This window comes from Micromys minutus (assembly GCF_963924665.1).
Source record: "Micromys minutus genome assembly, chromosome: 8".
Classification (NCBI taxonomy): domain Eukaryota; kingdom Metazoa; phylum Chordata; class Mammalia; order Rodentia; family Muridae; genus Micromys; species Micromys minutus.
In genome coordinates, this window is record NC_137977.1 from 22,450,522 (window position 1) to 22,470,853 (window position 20,332).

The window sequence follows — 20,332 nt, forward strand, 5'->3', positions numbered from 1 at the left end:
CTGAGGCATGTCTTTGAATTCTGGACAAGTCACTGGTTGTCTGAACCTTATTTGTTTCCACATGAATTAGCTATAGCAGATAGCTTGCCAGTTTTCTATCTTGGAAACCCTAAACTGTTTCAAAACGTTTGAAATCAGGTGGGCTTGGTAGTACATTCCTTTAATCCCAGCATTCTACATAGTAAAACCCTGTCTCAAAAAATAAAGGGATTTATGTAGAGATCAACAGCACATAATGGTACATGAAATGATACCACCCAGGGCCCATTACAGCTCCAGGGTTTATGTGCACATAAACATAGACAAAAAACAAACAAAAAATATACAAAGTAGTCTTTCTGTGAAGGACAGTAGAGATGGTAACACCAAAGATTGGGTGAGGAAAACAAAACCTACTCGGGAACTGTTCTGAAGTCACCGAAATCAGACATTATGACTATGACACTATATTCTTTAAACCAACTCTGCTCAAAATCTGCTTGAGGTAAAAGCATTTTTTTCTTCTACAGAGAAGACTACAACAACTAGATTTTTTTTTTATGTCCGTACTTTTATTAAGACAGGGTGTCTCATTGTGCAGTCCTGCCTGGCTTCAAACTACTTCCTGAGTAGCTTCCACATCCAGCATACAAACCCCATAGTACAGTAATAGCCCTTAAGCTATCACCATTCACAAAGGAGATCAAGAGGCTTTCAGAATTTTATTTAAAAAAAAAAAATCAGAATTGATGAAAAAGGAACAATCATCAAGAATATAGATGCCAGACATTGGCCAAGAGGGTAGCTAGAAGTAAGCCTTAGGCCCATGAGAGGCTTATATCACTCTCCTGTATCACTTTAAGCCATGGCTAACACAGCTTTTATCCATTGACCTAGCTTCTGCACCTATAGACCTTGGCACAGGTAGCTTAGTCTTGAAAGGTATTGGTTGTAGGAGCAGATGTGCACACAAGTCATTCTTTATTAGCAGTGCTCTTGGCCAACAAGCATCTGTATATGATCTCAATTCAAGGTCCATGACAGGATACCTCCATTCACTGCATGTGAAATGGGCTTCCCATTTTGAAAACATAGCCACTTCAGCACAAACCAGATTTACCTTAATGATTGGTACACAGCCCCATCCCACCCCTTTACATGCAGCTGAAAATAACAAGCTAGTGACAGAATAGTATGAACCTGCTATTGCTGACTTTATTACCCATTAAATGAGTTAGCAATTGTCACTGAATTTATATATTAAGGAAATTATATATAGAATACTGCAAAAATACAGTAAAAAGACTGAAGTTTGCCCCCTTTCTGCTCAGGAAGTCCCTTTACTCCCAAGCTTCATAGTATGTCGTCCTTCTGGCTCCACAATACACTGCCATTATCACTGTTTCTCTTCCTTCTGATCTTCCTTCTGTTCCCCAGTGCCAGAACTTCCAGAACCTTCCCTTTCAGATGCCATCTGTTGAGAAAAATACTTGAGAATCCATCACTAGGATTTCAGTTAGCTACAAGTTTACTCTGTTCAACAGGCTTCATCATACAGACCTCATCTTGTAGTGATTCCCCTCCTCCCTTGGACAGCAATGGTATTCCCTACCACTCCCTGTGACGTTCTATTCACAGTATTCTCAATTTTGTAAATAGTTAGAGGGAACCCCAGTAATTAGGCCCCAACTACCCCTCTAGCCCATGTACCTTTTTATATGCCATTTCAAAGAGTTTCAATGACGCCTGCTGAAGGGAAGATGCTGCCTGCCTAATATTTTCTCCTGTTTCACTGTCCTTACGAGCAAGAAGTTCTCTCATTTTGGAAATCTCTTCCTTTAGCTTGTTGCACTAGGAAAGGCAAAACACACACACACAAATCTTTTTTTTATCTAGGTCTTTTGTCTCATTACATGTAATTTACTATTCAGATTTCTAAATAGTTTTTGCCTCCCTACCTCCAACCCTTATTTACATTTTTAAGAAACCAAATCAGTTATCAAACCCAAAGAATAATGAGCTTCAATGAACCAGTGAGATTTTTTTTTTTTAAATTGTCACCTCATCAGCAGGCAACTGGTCCTTGAATTCTTCCATCTTGGTTTCTGTGTCATGAATAATTCCTTCAGCCATATTAACTGCTTCAACGCGTTCCTTAGGAAAAAACAGTTCAACATAAAGTTGTGGCAAATGCAAAGTTACTTGCCAGATAGTCTATTAATTAAAGTACTTGGCATGTCTCAGAGAGTAGAGGTGCCTTTTGTGACATGGAAATTTTAACAGTGGAAGACTAAAGAGAACATCCCAAACCCAGTTTGTGCCCTTGAGCCCAGGTACCAGGGAGGTGAGAAATACGAGGGTTGTCTCAAACATCCTGAATACATGGTGTAATCTTACATAAAACAAAGAAGTTAGGAGACGAGAGGAGAGAGAAACTGGTTATCAGTTACTGTCCAAACTCTACTATCAGCTTTAACAAGTTCAACAAAAGTAATCACCTTCTTTCTCCGGTCTTCCTCAGCATACTTCTCTGCATTTTTAACCATATTTTCAATATCATCTTTGCTTAATCCACCAGAAGACTGGATTACAACTGTAGTTTAAAGAAAAAGGCAGTTCTTTAGTTCTTTTTTCTTTTTGCATTGAGAAACTACTACACTAGGTATGGTGGTGTACACACCTTTGATTACAGCATTGAGAAAGCCAGCCATGGCTACAGAACACCACTATTTATATAGTAATTATCTGAATGATGCAAATTATGAATACTTATTACCTTGCAAGAAATTGTAAAAAAGATTAAATAATTTGCCTTCAAGCAATTGATACTTCAACAATTTACAAGATTAGGCTTGCCTCTTTACCCTCTCTTAATGTTATACTTATAAAAATTCAGACATCTATTCCACCATTTGAAAGGAAGAGGCAAACAGATCCCAAGAATTTAAGGCCAGCCTTGTGCACCCAGCAACTTCTAAGGCATCCAGGGAAACAAAGTGAGACATTGTCTCAAAACAAAAAAATCCACCCAAAACCACAACACTTTATAAGTTTAGCAGAGGCAGCTATCCTTAAAAAAAAAAAAAAAGGGTGTGTGTGTGTGTGTGGAGGGTCGTGCTGGAGACAGCTCAGTGGTTTAAAAGCACTTGTTCTTGAAGAGAATGTAAGTTTAAGATTCCCAGCACTCACAAAGCAGATCACAACTGTCCAATGCCAAGGGATCTGGTATCCTGTTCTAACTTCTCAAGGCAAGAGACACGCATGAGGTGCAAGAAATACATACAAACACCCATACACAGTGTAAAAAAAGTGGCAGCTATATCTGATACATGGAAAAGGAGCAGTATAGTAACAACCTCCGTAGGGGAGAAGAGGCATACAAAGGGAGAAAGGCTATTTCCCAATAATAGCTACCTTACTTTTTCTTTGATGCTAACCAAACCCAGAGACTTAGAAAGGCACTCTCTACAACCTCCTCAGGCTCATGTCATTCAGTCTGAATACTTACTCTGCTGCTCACGTCCTGTCCCTTTATCCTTGGCAGAAACGTGAACAATCCCATTGGCATCAATGTCAAATGTAACTTCGATCTGAGGCACTCCACGAGGAGCTGGAGGAATTCCAATCTAAAATAAATAGCCAGAGTGAGCTCCTTTGAGAGGCCCATGTACTCTCATTTCCAAACAGGCCAACCAACCACTTGCTTCCTAAAACAAGTGGTTTCTTCACTGAATGTACAAAACTTGAGATTTTAAGTCACAGTAGTTGTTGTAGTGCTTTCTAAGATCAATTGGGCTTCAAGAAGTTAATTAACCACGATGGCAATTTATGCCCAGAGTTTACAGCAAATGAGGAAACTTTTCTACTGTAGCAATGCTGACCAGAAACAGTAGCTATTAAGTGTTTTTGAAATGAGTAGTCAAGTTAAAATTAAGTTCTGGGTCTAAACACTTCCAAGTTTTTAAAATTTTCAAATTCTGTAAACACAAAGCACTTTTAGGTAAAAACAAAAATCATGGGTTTCATAATTCACCTACAAAAACTTCTTTTCAAAAATAACACAATATACCTGTATGTCAACTTTGCAAGCTATAGGCCCAAAGAGCATGATACTCAAACTCAAAATACTTACCAAAGTGAACTGTCCTAGAAGTTTGTTGTCTCCGGCCATCTCTCTTTCCCCCTGACACACTTTAATCTCTACTTGAGTTTGTCCATCAGCAGCGGTAGAAAACACCTAGGGAAAAAGAAAACTTGATTTAACTACATCTGTTACAGAGAAAAAGCTAACAAGAGAAATTTATTCTGATACTGGGCAACAAAGGAGAGGAGCAGGATTAGTTTAGAAGGACACAATAGCTATTGCTTCAGCTAAATAAGCAAGTTATGTTGTACAAGGTGAGGCTTTAAGCCTTAAGAGTTTATGGCATCAAAATAAGTTCTTAAATACTGGTTTGCCAGTCCAAGGAAACAGGATCAGAGATGGGCAATGTGCTCAGTAATAAGAAGTCACTACATACATTCCTTCAGAATGATGTATTGACAAATAATACATCACTGCACAAACACCAGAACTAGCATTAAAAAAACTGACAACTAAGTTAGTCTGGAAATAAAGTAATATTGGAAGCATGTTCATGGTCCAGGCAGTTCTTAGACTTCCAATTTTTATGCCTCAATGTTCCAAGTGCTGGGATGATTTAACAGCTACAAGAAGTAATTCTTCATCTAAGACCAAGCCATACCCAAATACCCCTGCTTGGTGGTGTACAATGCAGCCTATCATTCTCCCAGAGATCAAACCCACTCCCATGTCCCTAGCCAGGCTGTTCTTTATTTGCTTTTGATAACATAAGACTACAAGGACTTTGGTAGCAAATGACAACAGGCTTTCTAGGAAACTATCATCTTTCCCAGCAACTGCAAAAAGTAAAACAAAATACAGTCTCAACATGAAGTCAACTAGCATAGACTTAGTTAGAAACGAAGTTTTAAAGAAAAAAAATTCATAGTTTTTACTTGAAGTACATCATTTGTAGAACTTAAAACTGTTAGGTAGGAAGAAAGAATGGCTCTTACCTGGCTTTTTTTGGTTGGAATAGTGGTGTTCCTATTAATAAGTTTGGTAAAGACACCCCCCAGTGTCTCAATACCCAGAGAGAGGGGAGTAACATCCAGGAGGAGCACATCAGTAACGTCACCAGCCAGCACACCTCCCTGAATGGCAGCTCCGATAGCTACAGCCTCGTCAGGGTTAACAGCTTTACTTGGGGCTCTGCCAAAAAGATCTTGCACAGTCTGCTGAACCTAAGCATTGGAGAGAAAGAACCTGTTAGCCAATACCCAGGGCAATTGCTGCAGTGGAACAGAACACTAATACGCCTGCTAGACAGCAAGTCAGATTGATTCAGATCCAAGATGGCTGACTTCTTCTTTGACTGTCCACTTAAATTAGAGAAGAATTTGTTTCAATAATCTGACTTCCCAGAGGAAGTCATTTGAAACATAAGACACATGACAAGGAGTTATAAAATCCAGTTTTCATATTCTTTATAACTGACCAATTTGAAGGAAGTATTACTATCAACTCTGCAGCTGAAATGAGGGATAGTTTTTGAGCCTATGTATTAGAGCTGACAAAAGTGCACAACATCTTAGGAGAGTTTGTTAGTATCTCATAAACCAGAATCCTAGGTCTAAATTTATTTTGGGCTAATTTTCTAACATCCAGGTGTTTCAAACAGAGAAACAGAACAAACCACTACCAAAATAAATGCATCAGTAATTTAGGTCTAAGATAATTCTATCTAGTTACCAAACCCCATCTGCAACTTCAACAAGTCTGTGCTCAGTTATTATTTCTCTACACATCTGTTTTCAGAATGATGTGTTGATTAAGAAAATGCATCATCGCACAAATCTTTGTTGAAGAAATTCAAGTAGCCCTCTCCCCACCCCACTAAGTACTACTGGAAAGATGTGTCCAAAATACCCTCAGGAACTGGCTATTATCAAGGATTTACATTATCTTTACCAGACTGGGTTAGGATTCTCCCTGCCACCAATTCTTATATCCTTTAATGCCTATAAACTTTTTTTGAGGAGTGTGTGTGCAAGGTATAATTCTATAGCTGCATCTTATTTAACTCAAAGCTATCCTCTTCCTTTATCCTTTCAATTGCTCAGATTATAGGCATGAGCCATCATAGGCAACTAAAAGCATTTTTTTTTTTTTTTTTTTTTTTTTTGGTCAGTCTGGTTTCACCGCCCTTTAAAAAAAAAAAAAAAAAAGAAAACACTAGTAGAATGGATCATATTTATGTCCACACAACATAACCCAATTGTTCCAGGAGTGCATTATAAATTTTTCGTCTATGAGAAATACTGTGAGTTCATACCTTGGGCATCCTCGTCATGCCTCCAACCAGAATCACTTCTCCTATGTCACTCTTGCTAACTTCTGCATCCTGCATAGCTTTCTGACATGGAGCAATAGTTCTCTTGATTAGATCTGTGACAATGCCTTCAAACTGAGCTCGAGTCAGCTTCATATTCAAATGCTTTGGTCCAGAAGCATCCATTGTAAGGTACGGCAAGTTGATGTCAGTCTGCACAAGAACTAAATGTCAGTAAGGAACGCAACTGGTACTCTAATACTCCATTCAGTTAAAACCAAAACCATGGACATGGAAAACACATAGGGTAGGCTTTACCAAATGCAATGATTCCCGAGAAATACGTACTGCAGAATCTATTTTAATACAGCTACAGTGTATTCACACATATATAAATAAATAAATCCTTAAAACAACAACAACACTATAACTGAGCAGTGGTGGCACATACCTTTAGTTCTAGCTCTCAGGAGGCAGAGGTAGGCACCAAGTTTGAGGCCAGCCAAGACAGAGAAACCCAGGCTCAAAAAAATTAATTAATTAATTAAAACAAAACAAAAAAACATACTGTGGGGTTGTCTTTCACACCACATTTAAAAAATCTCATGTCTGGGCTAAAAAGAAGGCTCACTAGTTAGGAGGGCTTACTAATATCTAGTACCTAGCTAAGAACTGCCTACAGTTCCAGGGATTCTGATATTTCTCTTCCACCTTCCAACAGTAATCCCCTCAATCACCTTCTTTCACTCTCTCCATACATACAAAATCATTAAAAAGGGGGGGAACCACATGTATATAAAGAAAATGTTCTCAACCAACCTCAACACATCTAGGCAAAGTTTCAGGAAATTTAAGTGTTATAAGACCTCTTTCCAGAAAAAAGCAGGACCAATATACACTAGGCATGCTGGTGCCATCTATAACCTGAGCCCTCAGGAGCTGCAGGCAGATCAGACATGCAATCATCTTCCCTATATTGAGTTCAAGACCAGTCTGATCTGCAAGAGACACTGACTCAAGACACCTGACTTGTACTGCCATCATATCTACAGAGAACTGGTAATTACCTATATCTATATTTAAAAAAAATCTAATCGCTAATCCTAAATACCATAGCTTGGGGCCATATAATGTGCAATCAAGGATATTTAGACTTGATATGGTAAATAAATATACTGTATGTCTACATGAAAATGTCTTATTAATCTTATCATTTATTATGTATAATTAATATATACTGAACAGTATATAGCACATATCCAATCTTAGCACTCAATCTGTTTCATAGCAAATAAATGTTTATGTGACTAAAAAAATAGATAAAAAAATTAGACTAACAAAATTCAAAGAATTTGCTCTTAACATTATCTGAGAAGTACACATCCAGATCCTCCCAACCCCCAAAGTGTTTTATGCTTTTATCAAAGGCTAATAAGATATATAACCTGAGAGAAGCTAGTTCTTAAGTACTTTTCTTCAGGACAAACTACCTTAGACAGTTAAATACTTCATAGTCAATACACTGTAGAAATAATGGGTGACGCATATTGCTCAAAAGAATAATTTCTTTGAAAATTTTAACGACAAATTAGAAAATAACACCAATGCTGGCTGGCCATTTTGTCAAGAGAAACAGTCTCATTCAATTTGGCAATCACTAGTTATATGTAATTACTGAAGATTTTCTAGGACTGTGTATGTGTATGTCTGTCTGTCTGAAACAGGGTCTCACTATGTTGCTCTGGAGGTCCTGGTGCTATGTATAGCAAGATGACCTTATAGCTCAGAGGTAGATTATGTATACAGCACCCAGGTTTCAACAAAAGTTAATTAGCAACAACCAGGAAACCAATAACCTATTGGGAAACAGCAACAACCTGAGTCACAAGCTTTGCTATCACTAAAGAACCCAACATTAGACTGGAAATTCCACTCTAGTGTTCAATCTAGATCTAACAAGAAAGTTTATTTTACTAGTTTGTGCTTGGTAGTTAAGACAAGGAAGCTTTACCTCTCAGAACTGAGGTCAATAATCTCAGAACTCAGATGGAGCACATTTGTTTCACAACTCATTTTCTGGAATGGTGATCCAATTTATTAAATGACAAAGAGCCAGCAACTCACAAAGTAAATTAAACTTAAGAGATTTTTCCAGGTTAGTAATTCTAGTTCTTCACATTACTTTTACCAATGCCTTGCCTTTTTTGAGATGCTGAGATCTATGTTTCTCAAGCTAGATCAAATCACGGAACCCTTTGCCTCAGCTTTATATGTACTAGGATTGCAGGCATGCATCATTGACTTTTAAAAACCAGTGCCTTGGGGGCAAAGAAAGACAATTGGCCCAGCAGGTGTTCAGAACCATTACAAACCCAAGAAATAAAGCCTGTTTTTGTTAGAGACAAGTCCTGCTACATAGACAAGTTGGCTGCAGCTCATTATGTGCAGACTTGCTTTGGTAACAATACTCTCTAGCCTCAACTACCTTATCAACATTTTCCTTTTTGCAATGCTGGCAAGAGTTCATACATGTTAGCTAAGTCCTCTACCAACAAGCTATCACCCCCATCTAAAATCCTCATCTTACTGTTTGTGGTGATATAGGACTTTAACCCCAGCACTTAGGAGTGGGGGTTAGGTGGGGGAGAGGGAAATGAAAACACATCTTTAACTTAAAAGTAAATTAGGGATATTACTCAAATATCCTTTGATTGTTATTCGTCTCTAGTATCTTTATAATCTTGTATTAAATCTTTTAGCTCAGAGATAGACAGATGGGTCAGTGGTTAAGTGCTCACCCAGAGACTCAGGTTCAACCCCCACACTGACATGGCAGTTCTGATACCCTCCTTCTGGCCTCCACAGAAACCAAGCACAGATGTAGCACAGATATACATGCAGGCAAATGATACACATTCATAAATATTTACTTTGTTCATTAAAATGAAAAGAACTGATCATCATGTTGTTCCTTCACTCATGGCCAAGGTTTTCAGCAAACAGGAAACTAAAGAGACTGCACTGACATTAGGTAAATTAGAACACATTATTCAAATATGCTCAGTACTGGGATTTTTCCATCCCTCACCTGCACAGATGAGGAGAGTTCACATTTAGCCTTCTCAGCAGCTTCCCGAACCCTCTGAAGTGCCATGTTGTCTTTGGTCAAATCAACCCCTGTCTACAAAGTAGGATCAGTGAAACAATTAACACGGAATATTAGTAAATGTAGAACATTTTTTACTTATTAAGGGGCTAACCCTTTATAAACAAATACAAATTATCACCTTTAAAGATCTGTAGAAAAGAGCCAAGTATTTATAAGTTATCTGACCTATGTCAGTAGACTGAACTCCCATCAACTCTGCCAAGCTCAAGGTCTTGCTTTTCAGTTTCTAAAATCTCTTCTCCAATACTGTAACCAAGGTCACTTGGTCTTTTGTTCCCAATCTAAGGTTATATAACTAAAATAGTTTAGTTTACCCATGAATCTGAAATGCAGTTAGTTAGCTTAGTTTAAAAAAACTATTAAGAAAGCAAAAAGCAATGTGAACGAAAAAAAAAAAAAAATCATCAAAAACTCAATGCCTACACATTAACCACAGTGGTAACTCACCTCCCTCTTGAACTCCTTGACAATGTGCCGTAACAAAGCTTGGTCAAAGTCTTCACCTCCTAAGAAAGTGTCCCCATTGGTAGACTTCACCTCAAACACTCCTTTTTGAATTTCCAAGATAGAAATGTCAAAGGTTCCACCACCTAAATCATACACAGCAATGCTAAAAAATAAATAAATCAATCAATAAATCCCAAGAAACAAAACCTATTGCAAGGGAATAAATTAGAATACCGAAGTTTAATTATTAACATTGTTATTTTCCTGAAATGTTTAATAACTAAAATGTAGTTAACCTAAGTGACATGCCTGTTAACATATGGTATCATAAACATGCAACACAAAAATGTGCAAAATTAGTAACATACACAAACTATGATTTCCAAAGTACTTGTCAACATATAACAAAAAAATTATCAAGGGTCTAAAATGAACAGTAAAATGGTCTTGAATTAATGATCATAGAAACAGATTTGGAGAGAATAAAGCACATCTTTTTTGTCTAATTACAACCCCCCCCCCCCAGCTAATGTTCTAGGAAAAAAATATTACAGCTGTTATAACTTATTTCACAGTTCAGGCTACATTTACAGTACAAGTCGGGTGGTGGTGGTGCACGCCTTATCCCTGAGAGGGGAAGGCAAGCAAATCTTTTTGTGGATAGCCTGGTTTTCAGAGAGTTCCAGGACAGCCAGAGCTACATAAAAAAATCCTGCCTACAAAACAAAACAGACAGCACAAGGACTGTCAAAAAGTTTCTCTTCAGGTGAAGAGGTTTGGTTCCAAGCCCTACATGGTAGTTGAGAATTGACTCCTCTAAATTGTCCTGATTTCCACATGTGCACTGTGCTGAGAATATGCCCCATCACAAACATAATACATTTCAATGTGTGGAGGCTGGATGTTCTGCAACTAAAAGCACAAATCAGTTTCATTTCAGGTCCCTCCAACAGGCAGTTCCCAACCATCTGTAATTTCAGCTCCAGGGGACTCTGACATCTGTGTCAGGAATAACATGCATATACCTGTATACAAACACATGAATAAGAGTAACTTCTAGTTAACAAAGAGAAAAACCATCGATGGTAAAGGCACTTGCCACCATACCTGACAACCTGGCCCTAAACCTATCTTAGAGAAAAGGCAAAAGCCAGTTCACACATTTATGCCATGAAACAAATGTACCACAACACATGGACCCATACAAAACACAGAATGTAGTAAAATTACACACACACACACAAAAACCCTGCAAATCAGGTAAGAATATTTACTATATCAACTTACACTTTATCTTCAGATTTGTCCAGACCATAAGCCAGAGCAGCAGCTGTAGGTTCATTGATCACTCGAAGCACATTTAGCCCAGATATCTGGCCAGCATCCTTAGTGGCCTAAAGAATGTAGAAAGAAATCTATCTTTCCATTCTTTAAGTCAGGCACACCATCCCCACTCCCAGCAAACAAGAGATACAATAATTTTACCTGTCGCTGTGAGTCATTGAAATAAGCAGGGACTGTGATCACAGCGTTTTTTGCTGTATGGCCCAAGTAATTTTCTGAGAAATAATTAATAAATAAAATTCAATTGTGGTACAATGTCAGAAAAAGAAAGCAACAAAATTATCAGTGAAGCCTAATATTCCACATCTCGTCCTCTTGTGGAGCAATTGACTCCTTTGTGGCTTAACAGGAGGAGAGACCATAGAAAAGAACACTCCAAGAGTGGGTACTGTATCTAACACCCTGTAGTGTAGCACAGAAGGCAGCAGGAAGAACATGAGTTCAAAGCTGTCCTGGGTTACAAAGCATGACCTGCAGGCACAGTAGCTCATGCCTATAATCGTGGCACTCAGAAAGTTGAGGGACAAAGATCTCTACAAGTTTGAGGCCAGTCTTGGCTGCAAAGTGAGTTCTAAGACAGCCTAGAACATGAAATTTGGTCTCAGAAACAAATCACCCTAACTATGTTAGTACTTAGGTGGCTACAAACTAGTTGTATGAAGTATGTATGAAGTTCAAGCTAGTCTGAGATGCATGCTACCCTGTGTTGTTGATCCCCACTTCCCAAAATGTTTCAGTCTGGGAAGTGCTTTTCTGCAATCCAACTGCACAGATGTTGGAAATTCCTAATCACCTTTAGCATTTCAGTTTAGACTTATCAATATCCAGTGATCTTTAAACTTAAGTTTAATGTGCAGCTTTCTGGATTTTAACACAAAACATTACAGTGCACCCCCTACTGGAAGAAAAAAACCCCAGCAGGCATCATTAGTGAAGTTAAATTCAATCTGCAGATTAAGTATGAAGAGTCTCTAAGTTTTGCCCTTCCTAAACTTTCTATGCAAAAGCTTCAGACCCCATCATCTATAGAACATGAAGTTAATCAGTATTAATGCAGAGAAACAAACAGCACTTCCAATTTTCCTAGATGTGAAATAAAGCCACTCACCTGCAGTCTCTTTCATCTTCATCAACACAAATGCTCCAATCTGACTTGGAGAATAAAGTTTTCCATGAGCCTCAACCCAGGCATCTCCATTGGAGGCACGGACAATTTTAAAGGGAACATTCTTACTTAAAAGACAGAAAGAATTTTGTAAGAAAACTATCCTGTGAAACTTACCACTGCAAGGTCAGCATATATCACATCCATTTTAAATTGTATAAAAGCCAGGTAGTCTCTAAGAAAATGCTCATACAGTAAACTATTACTTGGTCACAAAAGTGAGTATGAATGCAAGAAAGGTAGATGAACACTGACGAAAGAGTAATTTGAAGCTAACCAGGTCTACTCAACTCCATTCGTGTAAAATTCATTCTCCATCCCCAGAGCTCAAAAAAGCAGTTTCCTAGGCTGCTAGGCTGGAGAGAAGGTCCAGTGGCTAAGAGCACTGACTGATCTTCCAGAGGTACTGAGTTCAATTCCCAGCAACCACATGGAGGCTCGCAACCATCTGTAATAAGATCTGATGCCCTCTTCTGGTGTGTCTGAAGACAGCTACAGTGTGCTCCTATATATAAAATAAATCTTTAAAAAAAAAAAAAAAAGCCAGGCAGTGATGGTGCATGCCTTTAGTATGAGCATTAAGGAGTCAGAAGTAATAAGATCTGAGTTTGAGGCAAGCCTGGTCTACAAAATGAGTTCTAGGACAGCCAAGGATACTTAAAGAAACCCTATCCAGAAGGGGGGGAGGGCCGAACACATACAGGTGTACATAACATGATATAACCTATTTCACTACATGACTGATGATGACTTATGTAGTTTAGGAATGTCTCACAATTTTTAAATATCTTAATACATGACATGTTATTGTCAAATAAATAAAAAATTCTAATCTGGGAAGAAACAAATGAGCTGTTTAGAATTATACTCTTGTGCCAGGTGGTGGTGGCACATACCTTTAATCCTAGCACTTGGGAGACAGAGGCAGGTGAATTTCAGTGAGCTGGAGGCCAGCCTGGTCTATAGAATAAGTTCCAGGACAGTACACACAGAACCCTCTCTCAAAAAACTGCACTCTTCTGGTGGTGATGTGAATTTTTCCCAAGAACAATAATGAGAAAGTGATCAAGGCATCCACAGAACTTTGACTGAAGCACCAGCAAGTTTTCTGGGTTGATTTTCCTATTACTTACGTGTCTTTCTGCACTTCAGGGTCATCATAACGTCGTCCAATAAGACGCTTAGTAGCATAGAAGGTATTGTTTGGGTTGGTGACAGCTTGACGTTTTGCTGGCATACCAACAAGTCGTTCTCCATCTGCCGTAAAGGCAACTACAGAAGGGGTGGTTCTGGCACCTTCAGCATTCTCCAGGACCTAAAATTCCCAAAGACATTGATTAAAGCACTATTTACCACTGGAATCTCTATAGCCATGCTTTAAGACACAGCCACAGCTTGAATCATATTTTAAAAATTCCTGAGAAAGATGCACTAAACTGGCATGTTTTACTGCTGTGAATCCTACATGATAAATATTTCAAGATATGCAGAGGACCATGGCCATACCACCCTTATTACAACTAATGCTGTTAATTTCATTCAGCTAAAATTTCAAAGAGGAGAACAAAAAAGGCTGGCAGCATAAATTAGGACTAAGGAAGGGCTTATCTTAGTATCTAACATGCGGGTTTCAGCCTGTACCCAGTCTAGGCATGAAGCACCAAGGATGAAACAGACAACTCAAAAGGAAGTTTGTGTATTCTCTCCTGAAGAGGCTTCAACAACCTCTACATAACAAACTCTTTTTGTTTCTAGCCAGTAGAAGCTTCCAACCTTGAGTCTTGCTGGGATTCTAACAGTCCTCTAATGACATTACCACTATTCCCCAAAGAACATGTTTAAATTGTACTCCTGGAAGTTAGATCCATTCAATTATGAACACCCAAAGGTTAATTCCTAAGTCTTTAAATTCAAATTAGAAGTCTAGTGGTTAATGACTGTAGTCTTAGCACTGAATACTGTACCCCTAAGGCTGGCCTAGGATAGTCTCTCAGAAGACAATTCAGGACCAAACTAAATTCACCATTGTTTTTGAGACAGGGTTTCCCTGTGTGGCCCTAGCTGCCCTGGAACTCACTTTGTAGACTAGGCTGTCCCTGAACTCAGGGATCCCTGTGTCTACCACCAAGCTAGGCTGATTCAGCATTCCTGTGTACTTAGTGCCAGACTGGATATCTAAGTGACCACCAATTAGGTTTCCAATTATGCTCACCTTTGCTTGTTTGCCCTCCATAACAGCCACACAAGAGTTAGTAGTACCCAAATCAATACCGACAACTGCACCCTTGATTGCTTCTGATCTGTAAGAAATGAAATACCATGGTCATCTTAACAGTGGTCTCTAAGAAAGAACTGTGTTGTTGGTGTTAACAGTGGTACACTGAGTAAATTACAAATACAAATGAAGTTATAAAGAGGAATAGTTTTTTTAACAAAATGCTCCCATCATAGCTGAGGTTCAATGCAGTTTTTTTTTTCCCTCAGAGAAACTGAGGTTATACTTACGCATAATCCCTTCTTGAAACGAATCTAAAAGCCTCGTGACTAAGGCCATTCCAGCCATCCTGGAGGGAAAAAAATTGCATCAGCCATCAACTACACAAAGAAACTTGGGCTTTTTCCAATTATTATCCTGAGAAACACATGCAAGCTCTAGTTCAGAGCATGTAAAATACATAGATTTACACATCACATATCTGCCAAGTTTTCTAGACCTGTCTGATAAAAATTGTCTTAAATTGCCCCCCTAAAGAGGAAAAAATTACACTGCAATAGATTTTCAACTTTGACATTACTGATCTTGTACCCACATTTGCTATGACAAACTGTGTGTATGATGCTTAGAAGCAACTCTCTCTGGCCTTTACCAACAAGGAGTCCATAAATTAAGTGTCCCTCAAAGTCAGGACAACCTGGAAACTGGCAGATGTGCCTTGCTCGAACACAAACCCTGGTATGTATAGGGTGTGTGCTCGAGAACCTCTTCTGCTGAAGAGGAGACACCAAAAAATTTAAATTCAGTTGACCAGGCTAATGGCAAATGCATTTAATCCTAATACATCAGAGGCAGGCCTAGTCTACATAAAAGTTTCAGAATAGCTAAAGCTACATTGTGAGACCCTGTCTCACACTCACGACCACCTGGCTTCAATTATGTGTGCAATGAAAGTAGAGATTTAAGGTTCTCAGAGATATTTCCACTGGTCTGGTCAAACAACTATTTTGGAGACCTACAGGCCTCATTCTCCAAAGACGTACTTTCTATTTCAGATAAATATCCAGAATTCCACAATACCTTCTATTTGTTATTATAAACCCAAGTAAAAAAAAGACAGAAGACCAAAAAAAAAAAAAAAGTCTCTAAAGTTGGAGGCGGGTGTGCTCGCCTTCAATCTCAGCCCTCGGGAGGCAGAGACAGGCGGGGGAGGGGAGATGGGTAGGGGTGTCTCTGTGAAGTCCACAAAGTCAATTCCCAGGCAGCCAGGTTTACAAAGAGAGCTTGTCTTAAAAGAATGGAGTTGGAATTTAATCTTATGTCCCTGATGTGGATAGCTTCCCGTTTCTTCATAGCGACATTCTTGGATATTTACAGTAGAGAAACTGTCGATTCTTGAGAAAACAGCTTAGAGTACATAGTTCTGCCTTTCCAGTAAAGTACACCCACTGCCTAAGATCAAGCACATCCAATGCGCCACAGGTTAGAGGGAGGACCACTACAACGTGAATTATTGGGGTAAAGACTTCAGAACGCCAAGGATTGTGACTCAGCATAGCTCGAGGCTAAAACCCTCAAACAAGGCCAACATTGACCATCGAAGGTCCGTTACACTCCTTCGCTCCGGATTTCTCCTAGAGTCTGACCCCGAAGGGCAAGGCCTGCCTCACTCGAGTCCGGGGCCTGGAGTCCCTACCGGAAGGCATGGCAGCTCCTCACCTGGTGACGGGCGGCTGCGGGACTCCGGGACGCTGTGGTGCCCACGAGACGTGCGGCCGCTGCTCTGCTGGCGCTGATCATGGCGGCTGGACTGAGGGGGTACAAGGGCGAGAACTAACACCCCACAGGCCCGGAGCTGCGCGCACGGCGGTGCCTACGCTTCTGGAACCCTCCAACCACGTGGGATGAGGGGCGGGGGCTGGCGGCCGCAGCACTGAAGCCCGCTCTTCTGCTGAGGTGCCGGGCGTGTTGCCTGACCAGAAACTACCTGTCCGCTGCACCCGGAATCGGCGAACGCAGCGAGCACGCTCCTCAACATGATCGTTGAAAAATTCCCGTTCTCCCGACGCGGTTTCAGCGGCTGGGGAAGAGTGAGAAGGGAGAGGGAGAAGAGAGGTGTACAGGCATTGCTTCAGACAGCCCGGGTCCTTGCGGCAGGAAAGACTCAAGGTCACACGGGATAAATTACGAACAGATTACAGTCTCCTTGCGTCAGTTGCGCAGAAGGCGGGGCCTCCTGCGCCTGCGTCGTTGGCTCCGGACATAGGCCCTGGAGCGCATGTGTAAGGGGCGTGGAGGAAACGGGTTTGCAGCGTTTATTGGATACTGCAGTGCACACGAATTTGCTGGAGAGTACTTGGGGCGCGGGCGTTTGGGGATTTTTTTTTCTGAGGCCGCTACTTGTAGCGGGCGCCATCTTGTCCTGAAGCATTATTAAGGGACCCTTTGTTCTCGCTCACCGTTTATTCTTAGCCTTAATTACTCATACCTGAATATGCGCGGTCTTTTACAAATTTGTGCAGCGCATTTCTTGAGCCGGGTTAGGTTCCCAATCTCTAAGGCAGCATCTGATTCACGAAGCTTTTAGTCACTTTTAAGGCTGTCTTGGGAACGATGAGGAAAAAAAGAAAGCTACGTGAGCTCTTATGGACCGGTTTGCTAGGCCAGAGGCGCCTCTACCTTTTCAAATCTTGTGCTTGCCAGGTGTTAGTTTATACTGTGACTTTTTTTAAAGACGGGATTTCAGACGGGGTGTATATGGCGGGGCGTCGGGGACAGTCTCCATATGGCCCTGACTGTCACTGGCTATATAGACCAGGCTGGCCTTGATCCCAGCAGTTTGCCTCCCCAGTGCTGGAATTAAAGGCCTACACTACCCCACTACCCCACCCGAACCCAGTGTGATACTAGCCTAAGCTATATGTGGTTTTGTAGCCTTAGTTGTCCTCAAACTCAAGGCTCTACGGCCTGACTTTCAGATGCCTGGATTACACACGTGAGGTATGTCTGTCCAGAGACTTTGAGGGACAAAACCTGACACACAGATGCTGTGTCAGGTTTTTCTCGACAGTAGTAAAAACGGTTCAGTGACTCAAAGACAGTAAAGTATAACTTGGTTTTATAGGTAAGCAGTTTGATATCCATAGAAAATAGTTGGGAAGGAAGAGGTCCTCTTTGACTTCACTCGCTCCAGGCCAACAAGAGCTACTGGAGACTATCTCAACGAAAAAGAAGTAAAAGTCACTACTGTAACAAGTTATGAAGAAAGTGTAGGGAAATTAGGAGATAAAGTACGGTTTACATTAAGAAAAGAAGGGACGGAAAGGTAACTGGGAATGGTGCTGTACCCCTCCAGCCTTGAGGAGAAGGTAGAGTCGGAAATGTAAGGTCACCTTTGGTGACATGCATTGGAAACCAGTTCGATGACACTAAAAGACCGTGAACCTGTTTGAAAGAGAGTTAATAAAATTAAGTCAAATAAGATAAATATTAAAATTAGTGATAATACATTTTTAAAGGCCTGGTGTGATAAATGCTTGTGATCTATCAAAGACGTGTCGAGGGTCTGATTTTAACACAGCTACACAGTAAGACTGTCTTAAAAGTAAAAGGACTAGCACACAGTTGGTAGTGTGCTAGCCTAGAATATGTTAACTAGGTCATGAGTCCATCTTCATCATCCCATAAATCAGGTTTAGTGGTCCATACTTCATCCCAGCTCTCAGGATACCGACACAGGAGGAGCATTGTAAGTTGTAGACCAGCCTGGGCTATATTACCAGTAGCAGGCTACATAGAAGACAATCTCAAAAGGAACCTCTAACCTCTCTTTATTAAGTTACACTAGTCATTATATCCTTACTGGTAGATCTAGTACTTTAACAAATTACCTAAGAAACTACGTTGCCAAGACCGAAGTTAGATTGTTGACCCCCTGAGAAGAGATACTCTGCCACAATTCCCTGATGAAAGAACATAGAAATGACAGATACTAAACACTAGAACAAAGCTGAGACCATTGAACCTTACATTGACTATAACAAGAAGTTAGGAAGGCAGGTGAAGATAATTGAAGCCAGTGCATTCTCGGAAATCTGGTGTAGTGTCTTTTGTCTCTGAGACTGAAGCAGGAGTTCAAGGACAGCCTGGGCCGTAACCAGATCTTATCTTAAAAAGATAAAGTTGGCCTAGCGTGACCAAAAGCCACGACTGAACAGTGAGTTCCAGAGTAACCTGGTTCTGTGATAGCAAGACTTTGTCTAAAAGCCCTAAGGCAACAACATCAAAGTTAACTATTGCTTTTCTTCTTGCTTCACATATGTAAAAGCCAGAACCGGAGCCCTGAAATCCAGTGTTTCATATCTTATTTAGTTTATATCCCAGACTTGTCTCAAATTCACTAAATTTATTTGAAGATCATGGAACCCAAGGTTATGTGCATGCCAAGCAAGAGCTCTACTGAGCTTAGTCCAAGTGGTATTACCTGAAAGGTAACCACAGTTCTATGGGGATATATATATATATATATATATATATGATTGATTTTCCTTATGGTTTTGTCAGGCTACTCAAAATATTCTTTATGACCACCAGGGGGATGTGGTAGCTAAATGTTCAAAGCATGAACATAACAATGGCTTTCCTATTTGCCAGTGTAAAGGATAGATGGCCTTCTGAACTGCAAACTGCCTTGCAGATGAGCACGTAGAGAGAACCTGAAGGCTGGAAGAAATAAACTGAATCTAAGAAGGGTTCCAGTGCTGAGATGGAAGTGAGACCCATCGCCCAATGATACAGTTCACTATACAGCATTACATTTGACTTCTCTGTTGGCACTTTTTGTCTACTGAAATGGAAAGAACTAATGCATAATTTGCCTGAGGTTCAAAGTTTACCAAACAGAAGGAGTGATAGTCCAATACCTATGCATAATACACAAAGATGACGTTTACTTGTTCCCTCCTTATTTGATCCAGTCTCACTCTATCTCTGGCTGACATCTAGTTTGCTATATTGATCATGCTAGCCTCAAAGAACAGGTCTGCCTGGCTCTACCTCCCTTGTGTGGGTTATTAAAGGTGTTCACCACCACACATAATACTCTCTTATTTTTCTTTAGACAGGGTCCAAGTTGTACAATCTGGTCTTAAATTGCCCCTGTTTGGAATATATGTATATGAATGATAAAGCCAGAATTTGAAACCAGTCTGTCTAACTCTAGAACCTGCATGTCATACCAAAACCAAATCTGGTCTTCTGTGTCTGCCTGTCTGTCTGTCTGTCTGTGCATATATATAAATATGAGTAATGTAATGCTGACCTACTCCACTGTTAATAGCAGTGATTTTAGGTGATAGAATAAAAAAAGAATAGCCAAAATGTCTATTACAGGATAACCACAGTGAAATTCAGGGCACTCAGTGGTAGAGTGCCTACCAAGAAAGCATAAGGTGTCTGAACTTAGTCCCCAGCACTGCAGAACATATGAAAAAGGTTAGGAGAAGATTTAATCTGTGATATAATCCATAGATAACTTGTAGACTGTAAGAACTATATATTGTTTTGAAAAACATTGAAACCGGGTTATGTTATGTGGCCCAAGCTAGTCTTGAACTTGA

The 20,332-nt window shown here is 40.0% G+C and overlaps 1 protein-coding gene across 1 annotated transcript; it reads right to left on the reverse strand.

The window, feature by feature from the left end:
• Window positions 1–688: 688 nt before the first annotated feature.
• HSPA9 (heat shock protein family A (Hsp70) member 9) lies at window positions 689–16,619 on the reverse strand. Its single transcript, XM_080919847.1, has 17 exons — window positions 16,434–16,619; window positions 15,005–15,063; window positions 14,712–14,799; window positions 13,633–13,814; window positions 12,443–12,567; window positions 11,476–11,549; window positions 11,278–11,384; window positions 9,991–10,153; window positions 9,463–9,555; window positions 6,378–6,587; window positions 5,059–5,286; window positions 4,112–4,216; window positions 3,488–3,605; window positions 2,478–2,572; window positions 2,041–2,133; window positions 1,690–1,830; window positions 689–1,453 (listed from the first exon to the last, which is right to left on the reverse strand). The coding sequence occupies exons 1-17, from the start codon at window positions 16,512–16,514 to the stop codon at window positions 1,376–1,378; spliced, it is 2,040 nt and encodes a 679-aa protein (XP_080775973.1). The 5' UTR covers window positions 16,515–16,619; the 3' UTR covers window positions 689–1,375.
• Between the last annotated feature and the right edge of the window lie 3,713 nt (window positions 16,620–20,332).